Source organism: Eleutherodactylus coqui, chromosome 4 (assembly GCF_035609145.1).
Source record: "Eleutherodactylus coqui strain aEleCoq1 chromosome 4, aEleCoq1.hap1, whole genome shotgun sequence".
NCBI lineage: Eukaryota > Metazoa > Chordata > Amphibia > Anura > Eleutherodactylidae > Eleutherodactylus > Eleutherodactylus coqui.
The window spans coordinates 179687271-179714820 of NC_089840.1; the positions used below are offsets into that span (position 1 = coordinate 179687271).

The window sequence follows — 27550 nt, forward strand, 5'->3', positions numbered from 1 at the left end:
TATGCCTGCGCATGCTGGTGGTGGTGGCTCCCCAGCTGATCTTGGCGCGACAAAGGTTGCACACCACTGTTCGTCGGTCGTCAGGCGTCTCTGTGAAAAACTGCCAGACCTTTGAGCACCTTGACCTCTGCGCTTTGGGAAACAGTTGGTGGATTATTCGGTCTGGCCCTGCCTCTACCCCTGGCCACCGCACTGGCTCGGCCTGTGCCCACACCCTGACTTGGGCCTCCGCATCCTCGCCCGCGTCCACGTCCTCTAGGCCTACCCCTACCCCTCAGCATGCTGTATTACCAGTAGTGCAGAAACAGAACACTGTAATTAAATGTGCCACTTATTGGCCTGTGGTTGGAGGCTGACTTCGCTTACGGAACGCACAGCAGAGCCAGGAAATAATTTTGCGCAAGCCTGCTGTAACACTTAGCTGGCTGCCTATGAATTAGGAGGACAACTACACCCAGCACAGACCCAGTACACTGAGGACAGTCACAGGCAGCCCAAATAGATTTTTTTTCCCAAATGTTTTTGGAAAGGCCCACTGCCTATATTCAATAAATATGTCTTCTGTCCCTGCATCACCACTACTGGCCCTGGAGTATGTAAAATAACTGCAGACTGTTGCACTGTGGACAGGAATACAGCGGTGATGTAAGAGGCAACACAAAGCCAGGAAATAATTTTGCGCAAGCCTGCTGTAACACTTAGCTGGCTGCGTATGAATTAGGAGGACAACTACACCCAGCACAGACCCAGTACACTGAGGACAGTCACAGGCAGCCCAAATAGATTTTTTTTCCCAAATGTTTTTGGAAAGGCCCACTGCCTATATTCAATAAATATGTCTTCTGTCCCTGCGTCACCACTACTGGCCCTGGAGTATGTAAAATAACTGCAGACTGTTGCACTGTGGACAGGAATACAGCGGTGATGTAAGAGGCAACACAGAGCCAGGAAATAATTTTGTGCAAGCCTGCTGTAACACTTAGCTGGCTGCGTATGAATTAGGAGGACAACTACACCCAGCACAGACCCAGTACACTGAGGACAGTCACAGGCAGCCCAAATAGATTTTTTTCTCCAAATGTTTTTGGAAAGGCCCACTGCCTATATTCAATAAATATATGTCTTCTGTCCCTGCCTCACCACCACTACTGGCCCTGGAGTATGTATAATTACTGCAGGACGCAATGCTCTGCATGGCCGATATCCAAAAAAAAAAAAAAGTGCAACACTGCAAAAAGCAGCCTCCACACTACTGCACACGGTTAGATGTGGCCCTAAGAAGGACCGTTGGGGTTCTTGAAGCCTAAAATACTCCTAACACTATCCCTATAGCAGCTCCGGTACCAACAGCACTTTCCCTCCTCTATGTCAGAATAAATCTGTGGCGAGCCGCGGGAGGGGCCGATTTTTATACTCGGGTGACACCTGATCTCGCCAGCCACTCACTGCAGGGGGGTGGTATAGGGCTTGAACGTCGCAGGGGGAAGTTGTAATGCCTTCCCTGTCTTTCTATTGGCCAGAAGAGCGCACTAACGTCTCAGAGATGAAAGTGAAAGTAACTCGAACATCGCGTGGTACTCATCACGAGTAACGAGCATCTCGAACACGCTAATACTCGAACGAGTATCAAGCTCGGACGAGTACGTTCGCTCATCTCTAGTACTTATGCATCAAATGCATATCAAGTTTAAATTTTACTGTACATTGGAGGTATACATCATGAGGATCTCTCGATGTATACCACTGATGAAATGCTGCAACATATTCCACTGTATAAGCGTATATTGGGTTAGTTGCTAAATGGCTTCCATTGTAATAAATAGATGCCTGATGGTATGAATTTTTTACTGTGTATCTTGACACAGAATAGTATGATTTATTGCAAAAAAAGATACACTGGCATATCGCTGCCAAACAAAGACCAAAAGGACATTATTTTGGACAACATTGGCTGAATGGGACCAAGGATGCCTTTGGTATGTACATTGGGTACATTTCCTGGCAAATATAATAAAAAGTGGTTTTGAAAAGTATGTTAATAGAGCCCATTCTGGTTAGAAGGGGTTCATTATAGTCCCATGTTTCCAAAGAAAGCAAGCTACTGGTTAAAGTTGTGGGTAAAATTTAAGCCACCTTGGAATGTAAATATTCTTCTTGAATGTGCTCAATTTGTATGAAAGGGGTATTGTACTTTTTAAAAGTGTATTTCATGAAATCTTCAGTAGGAAGTAATGACATTTGACCAACTGATGCATTAATGTAAGTATTGTAGGAGATTTATTAAGACTGTCAAGTAAAACAACTGGCATTTTTGCCCATAAAAGCGATCAGATCTTAAGTTTGACTTCTAAAACTGCTGTGGGGAATATGTAATCCACAATATGAATGTTTTCTGTGGGCAACAAAACAAGGTTGAACAATCCATTACATCTCATCAAAGTATTGTAAACTGCAAATTAGCTATATGTGAATACATCCTTTACAGTGGCAGAGACCTCTATAAACCATTGACGGGGCCAGTGAATGCATATGTGAGCCAAGCATAGGGGATCTTACCATAGTAACTTCAGAGCAAGCAGTAAAGAGTAGTAACATTACAGTAGTAGCTAGAATATCAGAAGTAAAAAGAAGACAAAACTAAACTTATATTAAAAAATGTGATTATTGTCAGTTAAAACCTATTTTTCTAAGCACAATAACCCTTTAAGTTGTACAGTATTCCACACATAATACAAAAGAGGAGTAGGATTTGGAAAATAATTGGATATTAATCTTTCTAGAGCCATGACACATCTGAGAAAGGAAATGTAGCTCTGGTATATTATATAGAGCAACTCAAAGGGTTTCCAGTATGTATAATACTTTATGCCCTTTCCATTATTTCCAAATTGATTAGGAAAAGTGTGAAAATTAATAGCAGAGTTGTTAACTGTTTTCCTGGAGGGATCAATTTGCCAAGGTCTTGATCTCAGTTTGCCGATTTCTTCTTGACTTATAAAATCCAATTTTTTAATGGGCTAAATATTTAAATAAAACAGATATAAATATATCAAAGGGTTTGGAATTTGTCTATCTGGACAAATCAAGCTTCAATTTTTAAACAATTTATGTTATATATTTTCTTAAAAGCCAGCAAGGCATATACGTATACTGCTGGTAGTGTCATTTTCTTAAAGGCTTATTGGTAGACTTGTGTCTATTATGACTTGACCACTTCACCCCTTGCCATCCTTTTCAAACCTCTGTCTTGATTATTTTTTCAAACAGTTACATTAAAAGATCCAAAGGTTTTCAATGGGACTTCTGCCATGGTTAAAAGTGTCAGTTTATCCACACTTGACAAGTTTCTGCCAAGATAGTTTTTCTTCATACCGCAGATCAGCCGCAGGTGCATTTGGTGCAGGTTTTGAAGCGGGTTTCATTGCGAATTCCTGTGCAAAATGCACCCTCTTATTTAGGGTGGCTTCACATAAGCGTGTTTTTGTGCGTGCATACCCACTCACAAAAACACGTTTTTATTTGCAACAATGCATTCCCTATGGTGTGTTCACATGTCCGTGCTTTATATGCGTGTGCCTGCAAAGATAGGACATGCATGCACCATAGGGAATGCAGTCATTGTTTTCAATGGAGCCGCGGATGCTGCCAGTGCCTCCAATGAAAACAATGGTCTGCCGGCACCCCTGCATTCTTTTTCAGGGAAGGGCTTTACATATAAGTCCTTTCCTAAAAAAGAAAAATTTTAGTGTAAAAAAAATAAAAATATATACTTACCTGTCCACCGCTGCTAGGACCCCCGCGAGGATGAAGAACACATTTGCCGCATGCGGCAGATGTTTCCTTCATCCCTGCTAGTTAAAAGAATTCCCTGTTGCTACATCTGCCACATTTGTGACAGATGCAGCAGAGGAATTCTTCAATTCTGTACCGCAGCTGTCACACATGTGTGACAGCTGCGGTAGAGGATTCTGCTGCCGGTAATTGATTTCAGGGAAGGCCTTTAAAAATAAGCCCTTCCCTGAAAATCAAGTAAAAGTGCTGTAAAAATAAAAAAAAATAGATACTCACCTTGCTTAAGCTGCCGGGGCACAGCCGCATCTTCTCCTGCTGTCCCCTGCACTGTGGTGCTGATCTATCAGCAGGCGGGGATTGAAAATCCCCGGCTGCTAAAAGAGCTGTATGTGATTGGCTGAGGTGCTCAGATGTGGCAGATGTAACAGCAGGGGATTCTTTTAACTATCAGGGATGAAGGAAACATCTGCCGCATGCGGCAGATGTGTTCTTTATCCCTGCGGGGGTCATGGCAGCGGCGGACAGGTAAGTATGTATATATATATATATTTTTTTTTACACTAAATTTTTCTTTTTCAGGGAAGGGCTTATATGTAAAGCCCTTCCCTGAAAGAGAATGCAGGGGTGCCGGCAGGCCATCTTTTTTTTAATGGAGCCACCGGCAGCAGCCGCGGCTCCATTGAAGACAATGCACGATCCTGCATCCACACTTGTTTTTGCACGTACATGGGTGCGCACCTACGTGCACGCAAAAACACGCTTGTGTGAAGCCACCCTTAGAGCGGGTAGGTTCTGTAGTGAAGACGGTGATACAGTTGCCATGTCACGGATTTGAATTCCACATCACAAGGAACTTTCTGTTGCGTTTTGTGCAGGTTATTTCTGCAGCATGTGGACGAGATTTTCAAAGTCTCGTCCACTTTACTGCTACTGTAAATTTCGCTCCATGTGAACCAAGCATGAAAATAAAAATTACCAGCAAATGTCCAGTAAACATAAAAGTTTAATTAAGTTTTCTAAAAACGTTGAATGAATGAATAAATAAATAGCTAAAAAGAATAACCCATTTTATCTCTTAAACTATTTTTGTTCAATAAAAGTTATAAAGCATAAAAATATACATATTTGATAATTGCTACAATCATAATGTCACGTTGAATAGATTTAACATGTCAGTTATACTGCGCTATGAAAGACTTAAAAAGAAACAATAAAATGACATCTCAAAATAAAACATAAATGAAAGTTAATTTTCATGGATATATACCTTATATCACTGTACTGTAAATGACACATACAGCAGGCCATCATGAAAATACATTAGTGGAAAAAAAAATCATTGCTTTGGAAATACTTTCAGATACAGAGAAAAATATTTCTGTAACGGTTAAAGGACCCAAGAACCAAATGTGGATCATGAAGTAGTGATGCATAAAACTTGGTTACTTTTTCATCTTCTTCACATGTGTTGTATAATAAGCTAATTCATTTATTAGTTGTTGCAATAGTTGAATTATGATACAGAATGAATAGCAAATAAGATACCTTCAGAAAGATGTCTGGTTGTTTGCCTATAAAAAGATACAACTGGTCATACAGGGTCTTATTGGGCACCGAATTTATCAAAATGGTGTCATGTATTTAATGGAGTGGCTAGTTATATTATACACTGTATAAATTAAACACACTAAATTTACTAAATAAGTGCACTAAAAACTCAAGTTATGTCCTTTTTTCTACACACATCTTCATACTGTTAGGTGGCCCAAAAAAATTCCATTACGGAATCTTTTAGTTTTTTGATGTACTGACACAAGATGCTTGTAATGTAGCAATGTTTAGTTTTGTATCAAGCAATACTGCAGGAGGTACGTATTTGTTGTAACATTCTGTTATGTTGCATATACTCTCTTTCTGTGTATGTCTATGTACATATACAGTGTATGTGTGTGTGTATATAATGTGTGTTTATGAAAACTTACATCATTTCCTTCTCTTTTATGTTTAGGAGGCAAACAAAAGTAATTCAAGAGCAGTTGAAAGACGTACAGAATGGGAATAACTATAGTATCCACGCTTCTAGTTTGTTATCAAAAGCAAAGAACTTTGGAGAAAGCAGAGTTCAACTACATAGCGTAAGTGTCTGCAGTTTCCTGTAAACCAATATAGTAAATACCTGGCCAAAAACAAAAAATTGCACATTTGAACAAATATGAGCACATTTATGTCCCCAAAGAAAAATTATAAAGAAATTCCATTAATTCTGAATCAGATGCTAACTAGAGATGAACGAGCATACTCGCTAAGGCAAACTACTCGAGCGAGTAGTGCCTTATGCGAGTACCTGCCCGCTCGTCTCTAAAGATTCAGGTCCCGGCGGGGAAGAGTTGTGAGTTGTGGGAGTGAGCAGGGAGGAGGGGGGGGGGGGAGAGTGAGAGAGATCTCCCCCCGATTCCTCCCCGCTCTCCCCCGCCGCTCCCCACCCCCCCGCCGGAATCTTTAGAGACGAGTGGGCAGGTACTCGCATAAGGCACCACTCGCTCAAGTAGTTTGCCTTAGCGAGTACGCTCGCTTATCTCTAATGCTAACCAGATTAACAGTCTGGAATATTGTTTTAAGCTAAAAACATACATAGAAAGCACTTTTAAGAGTAATGTCACAGGGCTGGTCTGTGGCTGATTTTCTGTGCAGAAAATTTGCAGCTTCAACAGAAGCATTTAAGTGGATAAGATTTAAACAAATCTTATCCACCCACTGCAAAAAAGGAATCTATGTAGAGCTTTGCATGCAGTACAAATTTTACATTTTCAGGCCTCGATCACACGGGCGTTTTTTCCCGCGATTTGCGGATCGCATGACGGATGCACATCCGCAAATCCCATGACCGGGGCTGAAAAATCGGCCAAAAAATCTGCTCCTAGCCGCGTTTCATTAGAAATGGGCCGGACCAGTGCAGCGCTGTCCAGCGCATTGAATTCAATGGAGCCGGCAATACAGCCGGCTGCATTTAAAGCAATGGGCTGCGGGCGATCTCAGGATTAATTTTCGGGAAGGGCTTAAAAATATAAACCCTTCCCTGAAAATCATCCAAAACTGTGTAAAAAGTAAAAAAAAATATATACTCACCTTGTCCCGGCAGACGGAGTTCAGCCGCGGCCGGCCGGCAGTTGTCCTGAACTGCTGTGAGTAGTATTCAGCAGCCGGGGATTTAAAATCCCCGCCTGCTGAATGAGCTGCCTCTGATTGGCTCAGCGCAGGGACCAATCAGGGGCAGCTCTCAGCTGTCATTCAGCTGAGAGCTGCCCCTGATTGGTCCCTGCACTGAGCCAATCAGAGGCAGCACTCACTCACACATTCATGAATTCATGAATGGGTGAGTGAGAGCTGCCTCTGATTGGTGAGGGCTGTGACCAATCAGAGGCAGCTCATTCAGCAGGCGGGGATTTTAAATCCCGGGCTGCTGAATACTACTCACAGCAGTTCAGGAGAACTGCCGGCCGCGGCTGAGCTCCGTCTGCCGGGACAAGGTGAGTATATATTTTTTTTTACTTTTTACACAGTTTTGGATGATTTTCAGGGAAGAGCTTATATTTTTAAGCCCTTCCCGAAAATTCATCCTGAGATCGCCCGCAGCCCATTGCTTTCAATGGAGCCGGCTGTATTGCTGGCTCCATTGAATTCAATGGGCAAACATCATTCTTCTCTGCCACAGCTGTTACAGCTGTGGCAGAGGAGAATGATTTGTCTAGCATATGTTCTCAATGGGGTCGGCGCTGCGGCTGCCGGCCCCATTGAGCGCATATAGAGAAGAACAGGAATTGCAGATCGCAGATAGGCGCGATCTGCGATTTCTGTTCTATAATAAATCGGACAAGCTCATAAAAAGCGCTCATGTGTCCGATACCATTGCAAAGCAATGGTTCTATAAAAACGGCGATCGCATGCGCAGATCGCACCAAAAATCGCCCGTCTGACCGAGGCCTCACAGCTGATTTTATCTTTTGTAATGCAAAAGAATATATATACGGAACATTCCTAACATTTCCCACACAAAATTTATGACAAAAAGTGCAACATATTTTGCCACTGCATATTTTTGCTGTTGCATATTTTTGGTAGATCCACTGTGGATACAGCTTTTCTGCTGTAGCATAGGGTTAGAAAACCTTTACAAGGTAATTTATAATGACTAGAGATGAGCGAGCATCAAAATGCTCGGGTGCTCGTTACTCGGGACGAAATTTTCGCGATGCTCGAGGGTTCGTTTCGACTAACGAACCCCATTGAAGTCTATGGGCGACCCGAGCATTTTTGTATATCGCCGATGCTCGCTAAGGTTTCCATTTGTGAAAATCTGGGCAATTCAAGAAAGTGATGGGAACGACACAGCAACGGATAGGGCAGGCGAGGGGCTACATGTTGAGCTGCATCTCAAGTTCCCAGGTCCCACTATTAAGCCACAATAGCGGCAAGAGTGCCCCCCCCTCCCAACAATTTTTACTTCTGAAAAGCCCTCATTAGCAATGCATACATTAGCTAAGCACCACACTACCTCCAACAAAGCACAATCACTGCCTGCATGACACTCCGCTGCCACTTCTCCTGGGTTACATGCTGCCCCCCCGCACGACCCAGTGTCAACAGCGCACACCAAAGTGTCCCTGCGCAGCCTTCAGCTGCCCTCATGCCACACCACCCTCATGTCTATTTATAAGTGCGTCTGCCATGAGGAGGAACTGCAGGCACACACTGCAGAGGGTTGGCACGGCTAGGCACCGACCCTCTTTAAAAGGGGCGGGACGATAGCCCACAATGCTGTACAGAAGCAATGAGAAATATAATCCTGTGCCACCGCCATCAGGAGCTGCACACGTGGGCATAGCAATGGGGAACCTATGTGCCACACACTATTCATTCTGTCAAGGTGTCTGCATGCCCCAGTCAGACAGCGTTTTTTTATAAATAGTCACAGGCAGGTACAACTCCGCAATGGGAATTCAGTGTGCACCCACAGCATGGGTGGCTCCCTGGAACCCACCGGCTGTACATAAATGTATCCCATTGCAGTGCCCTGGACAGCAGAGCTAACGCCAGATTAAATGCAGGTGGGCTTCGGCCCACGCTGCATGCCCCAATCTGACCGGGGTTTTTAATTCATAGACACAGGCAGGTACAACTCTCTATTGTGAAGTCCCTGTGGACCCACAGCATGGGTGGCTCCCTGGAACCCACCAACGGTACATAAATATATCCCATTGCAGTGCCCAGCACAGCTGAGGTAATGTCATGTTTAATGCAGGTGGGTCTCGGCCCACACTGCATGCCCCAGTCAGACTGGGGTTCTTTAGAAGTGGACACATGCAGTTACAACTCCGTGTGGACCGACAGCATGGGTGGCTCCCTGGAACCCACCGACGGTACATAAATATATCCCATTGCAGTGCCCAGCACAGCTGAGGTAATGTCATGTTTAATGCAGGTGGGCTTCGGCCCACACTGCATGCCCCAGTCAGACTGGGGTTCTTTAGAAGTGGACACATGCAGTTACAACTCCGTGTGGACCGACATCATGGGTGGGTGCCAGGAAGCCACCGGCGGTACATAAATATATCCCATTGCATTGCCCATCACAGCTGAGGTAATGTCATGTTTAATGCAGGTGGGCTTCGGCCCACACTGCATGCCCCAGTCAGACTGGGGTTCTTTAGAAGTGGACACATGCAGTTACAACTCCGTGTGGACCGACAGCATGGGTGGGTGCTAGGAAGCCACCGGCGGTACATAAATATATCCCATTGCATTGCCCATCACAGCTGAGGTAATGTCATGTTTAATGCAGGTGGGCTTCGGCCCACACTGCATGCCCCAGTCAGACTGGGGTTCTTTAGAAGTGGACACATGCAGTTTCAACTCCGTGTGGACCGACAGCATGGGTGGCTCCCTGGAACCCACCGACGGTACATAAATATATCCCATTGCAGTGACCATCACAGCTGAGGTAATGTCATGTTTAATGCAGGTGGGCTTCGGCCCACACTGCATGCCCCAGTCAGACTGGGGTTCTTTAGAAGTGGACACATGCAGTTACAACTCCGTATGGACCGACAGCATGGGTGGGTGCCAGGAACCCACCGACGGTACATAAATATATCCCATTGCAGTGCCCAGCAAAGCTGAGGTAACGTCAGCTTTAATGCAGGTGGGCAAAAAATTAATTGGATTACACTGTAGGCGAGGGCCCCAAAAAATTGGTGTACCAACAGTACTAATGTACGTCAGAAAAATTGCCCATGCCCAACCAAGAGGACAGGTGAAACCCATTAATAGCTTTGGTTAATGTGGCTTAATTTGTAACTAGGCCTGGAGGCAGCCCAGTTCAAATAAAAATTGGTTCAGGTGCAAGTTTCAACGCTTTAATGAGCATTGACACGTATAAAAATTGTTTACAAAAATTATATGACTAAGCCTTGTGGGCCTAAGAAAAATTGCCCGTTCGGCGTGATTACGTCAGGTTTCAGGAGGAGGAGCAGGAGGAGTAGGATGAATATTATACACAGATTGATGAAGCTAAAAGGTCCACGTTTTTGATGGTGATAGAGAACAATGCTTCCTACGTATTGTTTAGGTATCGCTGCTGTCCGCTGGTGGAGAAGAGATGTCTGGGGAAATCCAGGCTTTGTTCATCTTGATGAGTGTAAGCTTGTCGGCACTGTCGGTTGACAGGCGGGTACGCTTATCTGTGATGATTCCCCCAGCCGCACTAAACACCCTCTCTGACAAGACGCTAGCCGCAGGACAAGCAAGCACCTCCAGGGCATACAGCGCGAGTTCAGGCCACGTGTCCAGCTTCGACACCCAGTAGTTGTAGGGGGCAGAGGCGTCACGGAGGACGGTCGTGCGATCGGCTGCGTACTCACTCACCATCCTTTTACAGTGCTCCCACCGACTCAGCCTTGACTGGGGAGCGGAGACACAGTCTTGCTGGGGAGCCAGTAAGCTGTCAAAGGCCTTAGAGAGTGTTCCCCTGCCTGTGCGGTACATGCTGCCTGATCTCCGCGCCTCCCCTGCTACATGGCCCTCGGAACTGCGCCTTCGGCCACTAGCGCTGTCGGATGGGAATTTTACCATCAGTTTGTCCGCCAGGGTCCTGTGGTATAGCATCACTCTCGAACCCCTTTCCTGTTCGGTTATGAGAGTGGAAAGGTTCTCCTTATACCGTGGGTCGAGCAGTGTGTACACCCAGTAATCCATGTAACGCGAGGGTCACGAGAAAGGCATCCTAACATGAAGTCAGCCATGTGTGCCAGGGTACCTGTACGCAACACATGGCTGTCCTCACTAGGAAGATCACTTTCAGGATCCTCCTCCTCAGGCCATACACGCTGAAAGGATGACAGGCAAGCAGCATGGGTACCCTCAGCAGTGGGCCAAGCAGTCTCTTCCCCCTCCTCCTCATCCTCCTCCCCCTCCTCTTCCTCCTCCTCCTCAACGCGCTGAGATATAGACAGGAGGGTGCTCTGACTATCCAGCGACATACTGTCTTCCCCCGCCTCTGTTTCTGAGTGCAAAGCAGCTGCCTTTATGCTTTGCAGCAAAGTTCTCCAGAGGCATAGCAGATGAATGGTGACGCTAATGATTGCAGCATCGCCGCTCACCATCTGGGTAGACTCCTCAAAGTTTCCAAGGACCTGGCAGATGTCTGCCAACCAGGCCCACTCTTCTGTAAAGAATTGAGGAGGTTGACTCCCACTGCGCCGCCCATGTTGGAGTTGGTATTCCACTATAGCTCTACGCTGCTCATAGAGCCTGGCCAACATGTGGAGCGTAGAGTTCCACCGTGTGGGCACGTTGCACAGCAGTCGGTGCACTGGCAGATGAAACCGATGTTGCAGGGTGCGCAGGGTGGCAGCGTCCGTCTTGGACTTGGGGAAATGTGCGCAGAGCCGGCGCACCTTTCCGAGCAGGTCTGACAAGCGTGGGTAGCATTTCAGAAAGTGCTGAACCACCAAATTAAAGACGTGGGCCAGGCATGGCACGTGCGTGAGGCTGCCGAGCTGCAGAGCCACGACCAGGTTACGGCCGTTGTCACACACGACCATGCCCGGTTGGAGACTCAGTGGCGCAAGCCAGCGGTCGGTCTGCTCTGTCAGACCCTGCAGCAGTTCGTGGGCCGTGTGCCTCTTCTCTCCTAAGCTGAGTAGTTTCAGCACGGCCTGCTGACGCTTGCCTACCGCTGTGCTGCCGTGCCGCGCGACACTGACTGCTGGCGACGTGCTGCTGCTGACACATCTTGATTGCGAGACAGAGGTTGCATAGGAGGAGGAGGGTGGTTTAGTGGAGGAAGCATACACCGCTGCAGATACCACCACCGAGCTGGGGCCCGCAATTCTGGGGGTGGGTAGGACGTGAGCGGTCCCAGGCTCTGACTCTGTCCCAGCCTCCACTAAATTCACCCAATGTGCCGTCAGGGAGATGTAGTGTCCCTGCCCGCCTGTGCTTGTCCATGTGTCCGTTGTTAAGTGGACCTTGGCAGTAACCGCGTTGGTGATGACGCGTACAATGTTGCGGGAGACGTGGTCGTGCAGGGCTGGGACGGCACATCGGGAAAAGTACTGGTGACTGGGAACTGAGCAGCGCGGGGCCGCCGCCGCCATCATACCTTTGAAAGCCTCCGTTTCCACAACCCTATACGGCAGCGTGCGGGTGCGTGGCGGCGTACTTGCGCTCCAACACTTGCAGTAGCGACGGCTGGACAGTGCGCTGAGAGGCATTGGTGGATGGGGCCGAGGACAGCGGAGGTGAGGGTGTGGGTGCAGGCCAGGAGACGGTAGTGCCTGTGTCCTGAGAGGGGGGTTGGATCTCAGTGGCAGGTTGGGGCACAGGGGGAGAGGCAGCGGTGCAAGCTGGAGGCGGTGAACGGCCTTCGTCCCACCTTGTGGGGTGCTTGGCCATCATATGTCTGCGCATGCTGGTGGTGGTGAGGCTGGTGGTAGTGGCTCCCCAGCTGATCTTGGCGCGACAGAGGTTGCACACCACTGTTCGTCGGTCGTCTGCACTCTCAGTGAAAAACTGCCAGACCTTTGAGCACCTCAGCCTCTGCAGGGTGGCATGGTGCGAGGGGGTGCTTTGGGAAACAGTTGGTGGATTTTTCGGTCTGGCCCTGCCTCTACCCCTGGCCACCGCACTGGCTCTTCCAACCTGCCCTGCTGCTGCACTTGCCTCCCCCTCTGAAGACCTGTCCTCAGTAGGCGTAGCAAACCAGGTGGGGTCAGTCACCTCATCGTCCTGCTGCTCTTCCTCCGAATCCTCTGTGCGCTCCTCCCTCGGACTTACTCCAATTACTACTACCTGAGTGATAGACAACTGTGTCTCATCGTCATCGTCCTCCTCACCCACTGAAAGCTCTTGAGACAGTTGCCGGAAGTCCCCAGCCTCATCCCCCGGACCCCGGGAACTTTCCAAAGGATGGGCATCGGTCACGTCAAACTCTTCCAGTGGGAGAGGATTCGGAACCATTGCTGCCCATTCTGGGTAGGGGCCCGAGAACAGTTCCTGGGAGTCTGCCTGCTCCTCAGAATGTGTCATTGTAATGGAGTGAGGAGGCTGGGAGGAAGGAGGAGCAGCAGCCAGAGGATTCAGAGTTGCAGCAGTGGACGGCGCAGAATTCTGGGTGGTCGATAGATTGCTGGATGCACTTTCTGCCATCCACGACAGGACCTGCTCACACTGCTCATTTTCTAATAAAGGTCTACCGCGTGGACCCATTAATTGTGAGATGAATGTGGGGATGCCAGAAACGTGCCTCTCTCCTAATCCCGCAGCAGTCGGCTGCGATACACCTGGATCAGGAGCTCGGCCTGTGCCCACACCCTGATTTGGGCCTCCGCGTCCTCGCCCGCGTCCACGTCCTCTACGCCTACCCCTACCCCTCAGCATGCTGTATTACCAGTAGTGCAGAAACAGAACGCTGTAATTAAATGTGCCGCTTATTGGCCTGTGGTTGGAGGCTGACTTCGCTTACGGAACGAACAGCAGAGGCAGGAAAGAATTTTGCGCAAGCCTGCTGTAACACTTAGCTGGCTGCGTATGAATTAGGACAACTACCCCCAGCAGAGACGCAGTACAGTCAGGACGGTCACAGGCAGCCCAAATAGATTTTTTTTCCCAAATTTTTTTGGAAAAGCCCACTGCGTATATAGACTGGATATGTCTTTCACTGTCCCTGCCTCACCACCACTACTGGCCGTGGACTATGTAAAATTACTGCAGACTGTTTCACTCTGGACAGGATGACAGCGGTGATGTAAGAGGCAACGCAGAGGCAGAAAAGAATTTTGCGCAAGCCTGCTGTAACACTTAGCTGGCTGCATATGAATTAGGAGAACTACCCCCAGCAGAGATGCAGTACAGTCAGGATGGTCACAGGCAGCCCAAATAGATTTTTTTTCCCAAATTTTTTGGAAAAGCCCACTGCGTACATAGACTGGATATGTCTTTCACTGTCCCTGCCTCACCACCACTACTGGCCGTGGACTATGTAAAATTACTGCAGGACGCAATGCTCTGGATGCAATGCTCTGCACGGCCGATATAGAAGAAAAAAAAATGTGCAACACTGCAAAAAGCAGCCTCAACAGTACTGCACACGCTCAGATGTGGCCCTAAGAAGGACCGTTGGGGTTCTTGAAGCCTAAAATCACTCCTAACGCTCTCCCTATAGCAGCTCCGGCTTCAGCAGCACTTTCCCTGATCTCTGTCAGAATGCATCTGTGGCGAGCCGCGGGAGGGGCCGATTTATATACTCGGGTGACACTTGATCTCGCCAGCCACTCACTGCAGGGGGGTGGTATAGGGCTTGAACGTGGCAGGGGGAAGTTGTAATGCCTTCCCTGTCTTTCTATTGGCCAGAAAAGCGCGCTAACGTCTCAGAGATGAAAGTGAAAGTAACTCGAACATCGCGTGGTGCTCGCCTCTAGTAACAAGCATCTCAAACACGCTAATACTCGAACGAGTATCAAGCTCGGACGAGTACGTTCGCTCATCTCTAATAATGACATATTATCTTCTTCCATTACTTTAATATCTATAGGCTCCACTGATCCTGAAAATGGAGGGGCCACAGCAATAGTTTAGTGCCGTGTCTTCTTCATAGTCTTTTCCTATACAGCAGCATTCCCAGCATCCTGTTGTGCATGGAAATGCAACATAGCTCTATTCAAGCGGAAGGCAGTGCTGCAGGACTTTATTCACAGGATTGGTGGATGCTTCGGGTTATAAGCCCCCACGGACCATGAGACACTGGGACATTCTGAGAATCCCAAAGCAGGTGGTGCATATTTGACCACTACCATCCCTAGAGGTTGTACATGCAGTGTTCTTCTCCAGTGAAATATGTGGGTGTTACCAAAACCTATGATATGCCACTCATAACACTGAATGGCCCATTAGGTTATTTATACAGAATGTCTTGGATAAAAAATGTAGAGTTGCATGTAAAAGGCTTGCACAGGCAACCCAGAAGTATAAATAATGAAAACTCTGTATATTCCCATAGTACACCAAAACAGACAACAGCCACTTCACATTGGTTGGCACTTTCTCTAGCCTTTCCACTTGCCATTAATGAAGACAATGTGCAGGTGGACAAGCGATTGTATGTATGATCATTTGTCTCTGTGCAGTCTGAATTGGCCTGCGTGATGGCTTTTAAACAAGTGCCAATCTAGTTGACTATCACTTGTAAAACTGATTTGCTCAAAGTATGTAAAACTGCCCATTCACAATGGCATACCTTGCATCTGTGTGCCATTTGTGTATTTCAAGAACACCAAATGGACATGTTATAACCTATGAGACTACTAATATGTCTAGGTTTTAACATGCACCAATGGTCTGGATGAAAGAAAATCACAGTATGTCCTATTGTGGTCCATATTATTGACAAGAGTAGGACATACAATGTCAACTGTTCACTACATTGGGCAGTACACAAGAATCTTAGGTACAAGTGCACACAACCATCTGAATGTGGCCTTAGGAGTAGACATTGAGATGATTACTGTTCTTTATATGTTTCCATTTAATATCACTCTTAAAGAGAACACTACAGTTGCCTGCTTTATCATGCTGATGTGTCACAGGTAAGCTAAAGGCTCATTTAAATGCAAAGCTAATTTTTCAAATGACTGAACGATTAAAAGATTTTCACATTTATTTGCATAAACTGTTAATGGTCATTAATGGTCATCTTCATTTGCATGTAAAAGGGCCTCCAGGGACTGTTTGCAGAGCCCAGCATGTGATTAATCCCACGCCCAGCTGTGCAAACAGCTGTACTGTTCTGCTCTGGGTTGCTGGAGAACTACAGTGTTATTTGCCGACTCCCGTAGAGATAAGAGCTTGTGGTCTATTGAGAGACACCTTGTTCCTCAGTGTCTGAACAATGGATTTTAAGTTCACCTTAAAATCATAGTTCAAATGAAAAGTGCATGATGCTCGCGTTTACATGTAATGATTATTGCTCATTTTTGGTCATTTGAACTAACTTTGAGAGATAATCGTTATGTGTAAATGGGCCTTAAGTGAAAAACATTTGACATAATCGAAACATAGTGACAATGTAATTAGAATGTTTTTATGTTCCTTTTTTTTATTTTTAATCGATGAATAGATTGTCATTTGATAGTGTATGTTTACTTTCACTGTTGGAGAGAACTGGAGACCAGCATAATGCTACAGAAAGGTGTAATTTAATCTTGACTATTTTTTTTTTTTTTAATCTTACAATTTCATGGATTAAAATGGTTATCAAAGAAACATAAAACTGTTTATGTACTTTAATTCACTTGCAGTATTCAAACTCTGAGCGCAATCCTGAGCCTATAAGAGAAAATGTTATGGAATCCAGTTTTTCAGAAACACTGCCTTTCTCAGAGAGCACAGTATCAGACAGAGGGAGTCAGTCAACAAAGCATCATAGGTAAGGATCATGTTCAGCTAACCTAATTGAGGTGCTTAAATGCTATAGATACCATTTAAGTAATTTTTTTTTTTTAAATCATTTATTTTGGCTAAAAATAATTTTTGAAATTTGTTTTGATAAACATTTTTCAAAGACATACATAGCAAACTGCAGAACGCTGATTCCTAGCATATCCATCAGACTGACTGGCTTGGTCTCCAACCGCACGCTTTCCTCTTCTCTATGCTCTTCTAAGTTAAAGGGGTTGTCCCGAGGCAGCAAGTGGGTCTATACACTTCTGTATGGCCATATTAATGCACTTTGTAATATACATTGTGCATTAATTATGAGCCATACAGAAGTTATAAAAAGTTTTTTACTTACCTGCTCCGTTGCTAGCGTCCTCGTTCCCATGGAGCCGACTAATTTTTGGCCTCCGATGGCCAAATTAGCCGCGCTTGCGCAGTCCGGGTCTTCAGCAGTCTTCTATGGAGCCGCTCGTGCCAGAGAGCGGCTCCGTGTAGCTCCGCCCCGTCACGTGCCGATTCCAGCCAATCAGGAGGCTGGAATCGGCAGTGGACCGCACAGAAGAGCTGCGGTCCACGAAGACGGAGGATCCCGGCGGCCATCTTCAGCGGTAAGTATTGAAGTCACCGGACCGCCGGGATTCAGGTAAGCGCTGTGCGGGTGGTTTTTTTAACCCCTGCATCGGGGTTGTCTCGCGCCGAACGGGGGGGGGGTTTAAAAAAAAAAAAACCCGTTTCGGCGTGGGACATCTCCTTTAATTCATGATAATTTGTAATGTATAGTGCAGTAAATAATGTGTTAGAAGATATATGTAGAAAAAAGGCTTCTGCCCCAATATAGAAGGAGGTTCTGTCAGAGCGATGAAACTATGGAATTATTGTTGTTTCATGGTTCATTTAGAGTTTGGATGCCAGGAAGTTATTGAAATGAGTTTGAACACCTTTCTTGAATGTAATAATATTACGTTAATAATTAATTAGTCATTGATTACTCCATAGGGGTTGTTGATTAGGGATCTATTCTCATTGCCAGATTTAGAGTCAGGAAGGGATTTTTTCCCCTAAGATAAGATAAATTCTTTTTTGTGTCATGTTTTTTTTTTTTTTGGCTTTTTCCTAAATCAACATTACAAAATATTAGGCAACTTGTATTTTTTCACCCTTAGGGCTTTTACCCACTGGCGTTTTTTTTTTAACGCTGCAATATCGCTGCGGTTTTTTTCAGTGGGACTTTCTAATGTAAAAATTGCATCACACAAAATTCGCAATAGCACAAACTAGCGATTTTAACATTAGAAAGTCCCATAAAAAATCGCAGCGATATCGAAGCATAAAAAAAAACGCTGGTGGGTAAAAGTCCTTACAAATTATATGTTATTACTAGAGATGAGCGAATATACTCGTTTTGAGTAATTACTCGATCGAGCACCGCGATTTTCGAGCACCTCCGTACTCAGGTGAAAAGATTCGGGGGGCGCCGGGGGAGTCTTGGCGGAGCGGGGGGTAGCAGCGGGGAACAGGGGGGGAGCCCTCTCTCTCTCCCTCCTCTCCCGCCCACTCCCCGCTGCAACCCCCCACTCACCCACGGCGCCCCCCGAATCTTTTCGCCCGAGTACGGAAGTACTCAAAAATCGCGGTGCTCGGGCGAAAAAGGGGCGTGGCTGAGTAGATTCGCTCATCTCTAGTTATTACCTTACTATATAAAGATCAAGCTTCAAAACTCAAAAAGAATATCGTAATAGAGCTACAGATTTAGCAATTATTAATATGACTGGCACATCGTGATAACTCAATTTACAACATTCTAGTGTTGTAAAGTTGTCATAGCTATCATAATTAAATGTCAAGTTAACATTTGCTACATCTGTACACTTCAAGGATCATCCAGTTTTGGAATCATTTAATACATACTGTATGCTTTTAAGTTTATCTTACAGACAGTTAAATATACGCTTGGAGTAAGAAAGTCTCGCACGGTGTTACTCATTGGGAATCCTCGCAGAAAATATTTCTGCGTTCATACATGACACCGGCAAGGCTTGCTAGAAGGAATAGAGATGTTTCTGAGATGTGCTGGAAAGGCTATGGGGTGAAGGGCACGTACTTACACATGTGGTGGTAGTGCCTGGTTATCCATTCCTTCTGGAATGCGTTCTTTAATCTAATTTACTCTGTAACGCGCCGATTTGTGTCCCCGGAGCCAGCACTGGCCCTTTGTTTTTTAAACAATAACAGGATGTCCCCTCTTTTACTCAGTCCTCACTTCTCCTATTATTTAGCATTTTGATCGCTAGACTCTGGAAATCGACTGGGGCTCCTTCAGCCTCAGAGGTCATAAAGTCGGTCAATCAAACATTTCACCTAAAGGAAATTTACTCCCACAGATACATCAAGAATCCTTCCTGGTTAGCCTCATGGGCGGCATGGATAGACTTAGGGCCTCAAACCCTGCCTAGGCATGGTTCGAGGGTCTGGTGGATAGATTGATAGCCAGGGGCACCCCACGCTGGGTACATTGGACATAATTTTAGAGGGGCTCTGATTTACCTACCATGGCCCGCAAATAGGATATATACAGGTCCCGCCTTTAACATTTGGACATCTGACATAAACAATGTATGCTAATTTAAATTGTATACCCAGCCCTGGAAATGTTCCTCTTTAGTTTACTTGTTCTTTTTTGTTATGTTTGAAAAAAATCACTTTGATAAAAATAAAATAATTCAAAAAAACAACAAAAGAGCAATTATATAAGCCATATTATCCATGTAGTTTTAGACTGCTGTATATAGCAGTGTATTTAGAAAGATACGGGGTTTGTATTCCTATATGCAATATTAGCTGACAGTCAGCTGGGATAAGTGTGCTGTACTTTTTTGGCAAGTCTTGAACTGATGACATCTGAGTATTGAAATGTAGTTACAAATATCTTGGTATTCATTAGTTACAGGCAATCGATTACTCAGTCAAATATTACAATGTATGTCTTTGAGGCAAAATCAGTTAGTTCATTTAGGGTGCTGTCACTGTTCAGGTTTTGTATGCAGTTTTTGAAGCCAAAACAGGGAGGGAGGGGATTATAAAAAGAGAATTTTCTGTCCTTTACGTTTTATCTTCTTTCATGATTCCTAACTGATTTTGAGTTCAAAAACTGTATATAAAAAAAAAACTAAACAAAACCTGCACAAATGACAGCACCCTTAACGAGCATGTATGAAGTCACAAATTAGATTTCATTTACTCATAGTTTGATACAAGCCATTTTTACACAGTCTGAATAGCAAAGTGTGTGTTTCAAGTAGGACGGTTATATTTTTTATGATAATTTTCTGGCTCCGCACAATTCCATTGCTTTGTAACTGAGAAGACATAGTTCATTCTCTGTTACTTTATAGAAGCATGCTTTTAAGTCTACACACATTTTTTTTTTCTAGGTTGAAGATTGGATTTGTTACATCTGAGTCAGCAGTCTTGGTGACATTGCCAAGCAGGTCACTATATCTCAGAAGTGCCTTTTGATCTAACTTTGCTATTTATAGCTTCTCTGGGATTGAGATTCATCAAACCTGTAAATTCTTAGTTCTCAGTGTGGTGTGCAATAAATATATAGCCCCTTGAAATGTATTGGTTACCTGCAGATATGTTAATTCTAGACAGGAGCAAGGTTGTGTTATATAGACATTTGGTTCACCTACTTTAACAATTTAAACAAGCTCCAGCATCCTTGATGTAAAGTTTAACAACATTGCCTGACTGCTGATAATCATGTTACCTTAAAGGGGTTGTCCCGCGAAACAAAGTGGGGTTATACACTTCTGTATGGCCATATTAATGCACTTTGTAATGTACATTGTGCATTAATTATGAGCCATACAGAAGTTATTCACTTACCTGTTCCATTGCTGGCGTCCTCGTCTCCATGGTGCCGTCTAATCTTCAGCGTCTAATCACCCGATTAGACACGCTTGCGCAGTCCGGTCTTCTCCCTTCTGAATGGGGCCGCTCGTGCCAGAGAGCGGCTTCTCGTAGCTCCGCCCCATCACGTGTGCCGATTCCAGCCAATCAGGAGGCTGGAATCAGCAATGGACCGCACAGAAGACCTGCGGTCCACCGAGGGTGAAGATCCCGGCGGCCATCTTCACAAGGTAAGTAAGAAGTCACCGGAGCGCGGGGATTCCGGTAAGTACTACCCGTTTTTTTTTTTTATCCCTGCATCGGGTTTGTCTCACGCCGAATGGGGGGGCTATTGAAAAAAAAAAAAACCCGTTTCGGCGCGGGACAACCCCTTTAATAGGTTTGCTCTTTAAAGAGGGTTCCTCATGAGGCAGAAAAGGTTGTTACTGTGATTATGCAATAAAGTACAGCAACTCTGGGAAAGTGCCATATGATTTACTCTTGCCCACGCCTTGTGAGCGCATGCTCAACCATTGACTAGATTGTCTGTGAGATCAGACACATGTTCTATCAGTGACTGATGGAAATGATGAACAGAAGCAACAGGAGATGAATTGGCACTGTACTTACTTAGTGGCACTAATAGCTTTTCTAGTGATTGACAGGAGTCACATTGGTTGACTCAACCAAGTGCACATCGGTGGATTACTTTGCACTATGTCACCATTGATTGTGATGAAAGAATCCCTTTAATTTAATCATTTTGCTCATAATGGCGTATGTACCTTTCATGGACTCTTGTTCCCCAAAATGACATCAGTCTCAGATAAAATAACCTATATAAAATGTTTTTTTTTCTTTCCAAATAGTTACAATTTTATCTAAAGAAGGAAGAAGGAATAATACCTCTGCAGCGCCACCTACTGGATGGCAGCATTCCTGCAAATCAATGTCCAACCCTTTATACAAGTTTATGCAACAATGATTGGGAATTGAAAACCAAGCCAGAATCCATATACAGACAGCTTTTTAAGGGTGTTTTCCCCTCATCAGTGTGCAGTGGGATTCTGGTTTGGCTAGTGAGAGGTCTATGAGTCAAGAGGGGTATTCAGAGGCATTGTTCCATCTTCCTTATTTGCATATATTTCCCAGAGGAGTATGGTGAGAGGCAAACTCCCCCAAACAGCTATCTATGTATAGATTCTGGCTTGGTTTTCAATTCCCAATCATTCTTGTATAGACCTGTTTAAAGGGTAGGACTTTGATTTTCAGGAATGCAGCCTTCCAATAGGTGGCGCTGCAGAGGTATTTTTTTTATCTTCCTTATTTGCATATATTTCCCAGAGGAGCATGAATGGTCTTATAAGTCTCCTCACTCACCCTCTAGGTGCTCTCCTTAAGGAGTGATGATACCTCTCTCAATTTTATCTAAAACACACTTTTAATTAATGCAGTCAAAGTAATTAAAAACACACTGGGATGAAGACTTTTTCCAAAACACGTCAGGGTTGGCACCATGTCTGTGGGCTACTGAACATTTGTTATACTATTGATGGATAAGGATTCAGTCTGTGGCCTTTATAACTGCTTCTTGCACTTTAGTACTATTCTTCAAATTTATACTATGTGTATACTGACACATAGTATCAGGAACGTTAATGTCCCCCTGCAGCATTTTCTTTTCAGACTGATCACTGTTTTTAATGACTTTGTTTTAATAAAGATTTTATGTTAGATGAAATTATGGCTATTTGACACTCATTTTTTAAATGCTATGTGCATAATTAAATGTGGCCCTGATGATCTACAGTTATATAAAGTAACATGCACATTATAATATAAGGCTTTATAGTGATTGACTTGTTCAGACCACCCATTGACTATAGAACTTACTATAGCAAAAATAGGTAATAGAGCTCAGATGATTTCTCAACCCAGGCCTTCATCTCTGGACCCCTTATACAGAGTGATACATAGTGGTTGTATACATAATTCACATTGTAAATAAGTTACCTGACAATTATATTGTCAGAATACTGTGATCAGTACAGGAAGAATCAGTTACATTTCAATAGATAATCACATATACTTCACATTAACCTGTGCTGGAAAATAAAAAATAACTGCAAAAAAAAAACAATGTTGACCTGAAAGCCATCATTTCATGATTTTCAGAAAATCGGAGAGTATTACAGAACATGTATTAAAAATGTCAAGTACTCTGAGTACAGTTTGCCTTTCACAGTATGTTCCCTTACATTTTTTTTGGACTTTCACCTTCTGAAATGTAGGCGATATAGAGAAAGATACATTAACTAGAGCTTTGTTTTCTTACATAGTGTATGTCATTTGATCCTATACAGCAGAGTTTACAAAGAAAGGAATTGAAGTCATCTTAGGGCTCAGTCAGACAAACATTTTTTTCACAGATATATACATTCATAAAAAACAAAACGCAAAACACATGTATAAAAAATGTGTGACCGAAGCGGCAGATGCGGTTTTTATTTGCACTTATTGTATGGTCACACGATCCTAAAATTCACACATATAGTGCAGCCCCATTGAGAGCAATGCGACAGGATCGCTATCCTCTGCTGCAGCTGTGATATCTGCAGCAGGGGATTCCTTGGATGTGAAACCCCTGGATGCTGTCACATCGGGACAAGATCGCACTCCAGTGCTGTCACAGTGTTCAGTGATGAGGTGACTCCCCGCGGGGATAAAGGAATCCCCTTCCACAGCTGTGGCAGAGGAGTGCGATACTATCCTATTGCTTTCAATTGGTCTGGCGCTGCTGCCGCCCCATTGAAAGCAATGGGATGTAGAGAACTGCCGTAGGGGAAAAAACGCTCGTCTGACTGAGCTCTTACTGAGAAAAACATTTTTGCCTTGAGACATGTCACTCTTAAGACTTTTATCTCATTACCTCTCTTTTCGACACACAGCAAATATTCTCAACATAACCTTCGGCCTCCATTACATGGAATAATTGCTTTTGGAGCATCATTAGGAGAACCTTTCATATGTTGTTTTCCTAGATTGCTTCAATATAAAAATGTGCTTTTCTCTGTACTGATCCTTATAGGGTATTTTATCTTCTTATTTCAACTAAAAGAATAAAGATTGTCTATTCTTACTGCTCATGCACATAGGCATACTTTGGATCTGTTTTGTATGGCTCCATAATACAGTACAACCCCCATATAATTCTATAAGCCATGAGAAAAAAATTGTGGCAAGTTTCATTGCTAGGCACCAACAATTCGCCTGCGGTCAAAGTCATTCAAGTCACCACATTTACTCATGACTGCCAAATGCTACCTTCTGCTGCACAGATAAGAAGTCAGCACATTATCTGAGAGCAGATCGTGACATGCCCATTATGTGGTACCACATTACTATTCACAAAATGTCATGCACCAACTGTACCTAATACAGTAATCGTTCCATGTATATTCCCCATATGTGCATATTCATTTATATAAAGTGATATGTTTGTATGCTATTAGTGGTTCACTCACTATTTTTATGTTTTTGCTCTGTCTTTATATATATATGGTTTTCATTGATTTGTTAATAAATCTTACGCAAACTTTTCTACTTTATCCAGCACAAATTATTGATAGTTTTTTTTTATTACATTGTATTGCATGCTTTATTACGGGGGTATAGCTCTATAATCTTATGCTATGAGAAGGCAGAAACTGACGGCAGACATATTACTTCTGTATGGCTTTGCCTTATGCAAAAAGCAATCAACTGTCATAGCTCTAGCTTGTGAAACTCGTCAGAAGCTGCTGCTAAGGAGTATGACCTGGCAAGCATTCAAAGGAATGCCTGTTCATATAATATATAGATGGATTGGGCTAAACAGAACAGGAACTATTGATGCCTAGCAACTCTCCACTCCAGCTTATAGAAAGGAGTTCTGAGAAGGAAATGGCCCTCTATGTCAACTATATGCTCTAGTAAGGTAAATGGCAAGCAGCTCTCTTAGAGGGAAATAAATCCTTTTAAGCCTAAATTCCTAGGATGAGTAGGACCTATTCTCCTTCCATTTTCCAAATTACTCTCTACACCCCCTCTTTCATTTCTAACCAGTAATTTGTATTTATTATTTTTAACAAATGTACCCCTTTGAAAAGGTTTTGGAAATAGAAAGTAGAGAATGCATCTCATAAAACATTATGTCTCTAGTTAGTAGTGCAATTAATTCATTGGTTGATTTTAGAGTTGAGCGAACATACTCTGCCGAGCTTGTATTAGCGTACTCGATGGTGAACCCTAGGAAAAAAAAAAAGCTTGGCACCCGGCGTCCCACATACAAAAATGCTCGAGTCTCCCATTGTAGTCAATGGGGTTCATTACTTGAGTAGAGCTCTCGAATTTTACGAAAAGCCCGACTTGAATAACGCGAACTCGAGCATTTGGGTGCTCGCTCATCTCGAGTTGATTTCATTACAAAAAAGACTTTGTGTTTATTATTCACAGTTCTTGGGGTCAATTATTCCCACAATCCTATGAGTTTTGGTTTTTCCTGCACATAATCTTGTTTTATCATTTAAGATTTTGACTTGGGTCAATTTCACACAAGTGTATTACGAGTGCAAGCCCAAAACCGACTATGTGTCTAATGACCCGAACTGACAGCATTGCAGATCCCTATGGTGCTATTAGTTCAGGTCATTAAACTTATCGGTCTGAGACTTATATCCATAATATGGATGCAGAAATGTTCCCATATTAAGGTCATGTGAAACTGGTCTTAAAAGAGTTTTATTTATTTATTTAATAAACTATTCTTAGCAATAACAAAAAAAACCCTAAGTAATATATTCTAAATTCTAATTTGATTAAAAAAATGTGACTTTCGCATTTATATGATTTCTAAAAGTATTCTTTAAAGCAATGGTCTGCAACATATTACTTTCCAGCTGGAATAAATCCCAGAATGCCACAGGTTGGGATTTGTATTTTTTCTTCACCTGGAGAGCCACAGGTTTCAGACCATTACTTTAAAGTGACTTCAAAGATGGAGTTTAATTTTTAGTGCAGTTCCAGTACCAGACAAAACCTATTAAACAACCATATTTTAATAAGCATAGATATGTGCCAGAGCCGTGTGCATAATGTCTCATCCATATTGTCCCATAGTATGCATGTTACCCTATAAAATTAGGTAAAGTATGGCCCCATAGTCTATGTGCATTGTATTACAATCATAAAACAACTGTGTGCATGAGCTTTTATACTGTGTACAATATCAGCATCAGATGGTAACGGTGTGAATTTGATTTGCTCCAGGAGCCTTTCTACATGCTGCAGCCCCAGCCAAAGGAGTAGGATGCTGCAGAGAAATGCCTTTCGGAGAACTCCACCACTGCCCAGAGGTCGCCTGAATGGGATTACAGGACCAGCATATCAGCAGCTGGAGGAGCCTGGACTTATAGATCAGGATACAATACCTTGCCAAGGGTAGGTGATGAAAACTACTGGAGCATGAAAATACAATATCAATCTCAAGATTAAAAAAGGAGAAGCTTATCTGTTTTAATCTTGGAAGCTGCTACTTTCTCATGTTCCTAGAGCATGAAACATTAAAATCAAAGAAATGTTTTAAACATAGATGGCTGGAGGAGATAGCTCCTTTAATTTTCTATGGAGTCTACCGTGAAATAATATCAACGTTTTTAATTTGTTCTTGATTTTTGAATCATGACTCTTTTACAGCTCTTTCTTAAATGTTGATAGTTTGTGCATGGTAGGGTAGAAGCATATTTTCCAAGGGTAAATCAGGTGCAGTAATCAAATTCAAGGAACATAAGCATTATTTTCATATAACCAGACTTTGGTAAGTTGCACTTCTGTCCTCATGAAAAATGCTCGAAGAATGTCTGAACGTCATGAACCATATACATTTACCTTTTATATTGACTGTATTTATTTCCAAGAAAATACTTTTTTCATTAAAACAGCTGTGGAAATTACAAGGATGCTAAAGTGCTTGTCCTGCATTTCTATACCATGTTTGAAATTCAATTTGTATTTCCCAAACCCCTGGGGTAAGCAATTTCCCTTTGCACTCTTTACTTCCAGTGTGAAAGGAAAATTGCTTCCCCTAGGGGGCTGAAACTGCTTATGATGATTGAAATATCCCAAATTAAATTAAAATTTAAAATTGCACAGTTTTGTGTTTAAGCAGTAGTTACATACTACTGTGAAAGCTCTTAAACGTTCTTATAACATTTTTTTAATTCTACAGCATGTGAGATGTGTTTGTTTTACACATCTAATTACAGCTGTTTTTTGCATACTTGAAGGAAGTGCTTTACTGCTGTGGCGGTGCTCTTACCTTTCTGTTGCACTTGTCCTTCAAATTTGTGCATGGAAAATAACATTTATTATGAATCTCATGATAATAAAAATCATATAGTTCACATATTTAGGGTGGGTTTGCCTGCCTTTTCCTTTCCCTATATAGAAAGAGAGATAGAGACAAAACTGAAATATATTATCCAAGCAGGTAGTTATAAGCGGTCTGCGTGTCTGAAGAGGGAGCTTGCTATCTAGTACGATTATAGATGCCATAAGACTGCTTCCGAAGGCAGTCTGTGTGCTGTGTCAGAGGAAAGAGGAAGCAGAGGAAAGTCTAATGTGAGCTAGCAGGCTTGTAGACATGGTGATCTAAGCACATTGCAGCTCTGCTGATGCTATAACATGGCAGACAATGGCAACAACCCCCTGTTAGACAGGAAGAAAAAGGGGTCTTCAGTAGAGATGAGCGAGCACCAAAATGCTCGGGTGCTCGTTACTCGAGACGAACTTTTCGCGATGCTCGAGGGTTCGTTTCGAATAACGAACCCCATTGAAGTCA

At 43.7% G+C, this 27550-nt stretch overlaps 1 protein-coding gene across 2 annotated transcripts in view; it reads left to right on the plus strand.

Moving 5' to 3' along the window:
• Positions 1–27550, plus strand: part of NRG3 (neuregulin 3) — a 930270-nt gene that overhangs the window by 840470 nt on the left and 62250 nt on the right. For both annotated transcript variants that reach the window (XM_066600412.1, XM_066600413.1), the window contains exons 6-8: positions 5801–5927; positions 16644–16771; positions 25981–26151. In XM_066600412.1, coding sequence (XP_066456509.1) covers positions 5801–5927; positions 16644–16771; positions 25981–26151 — 426 coding nt within the window. The remainder of the gene's footprint in view (positions 1–5800; positions 5928–16643; positions 16772–25980; positions 26152–27550) is intronic.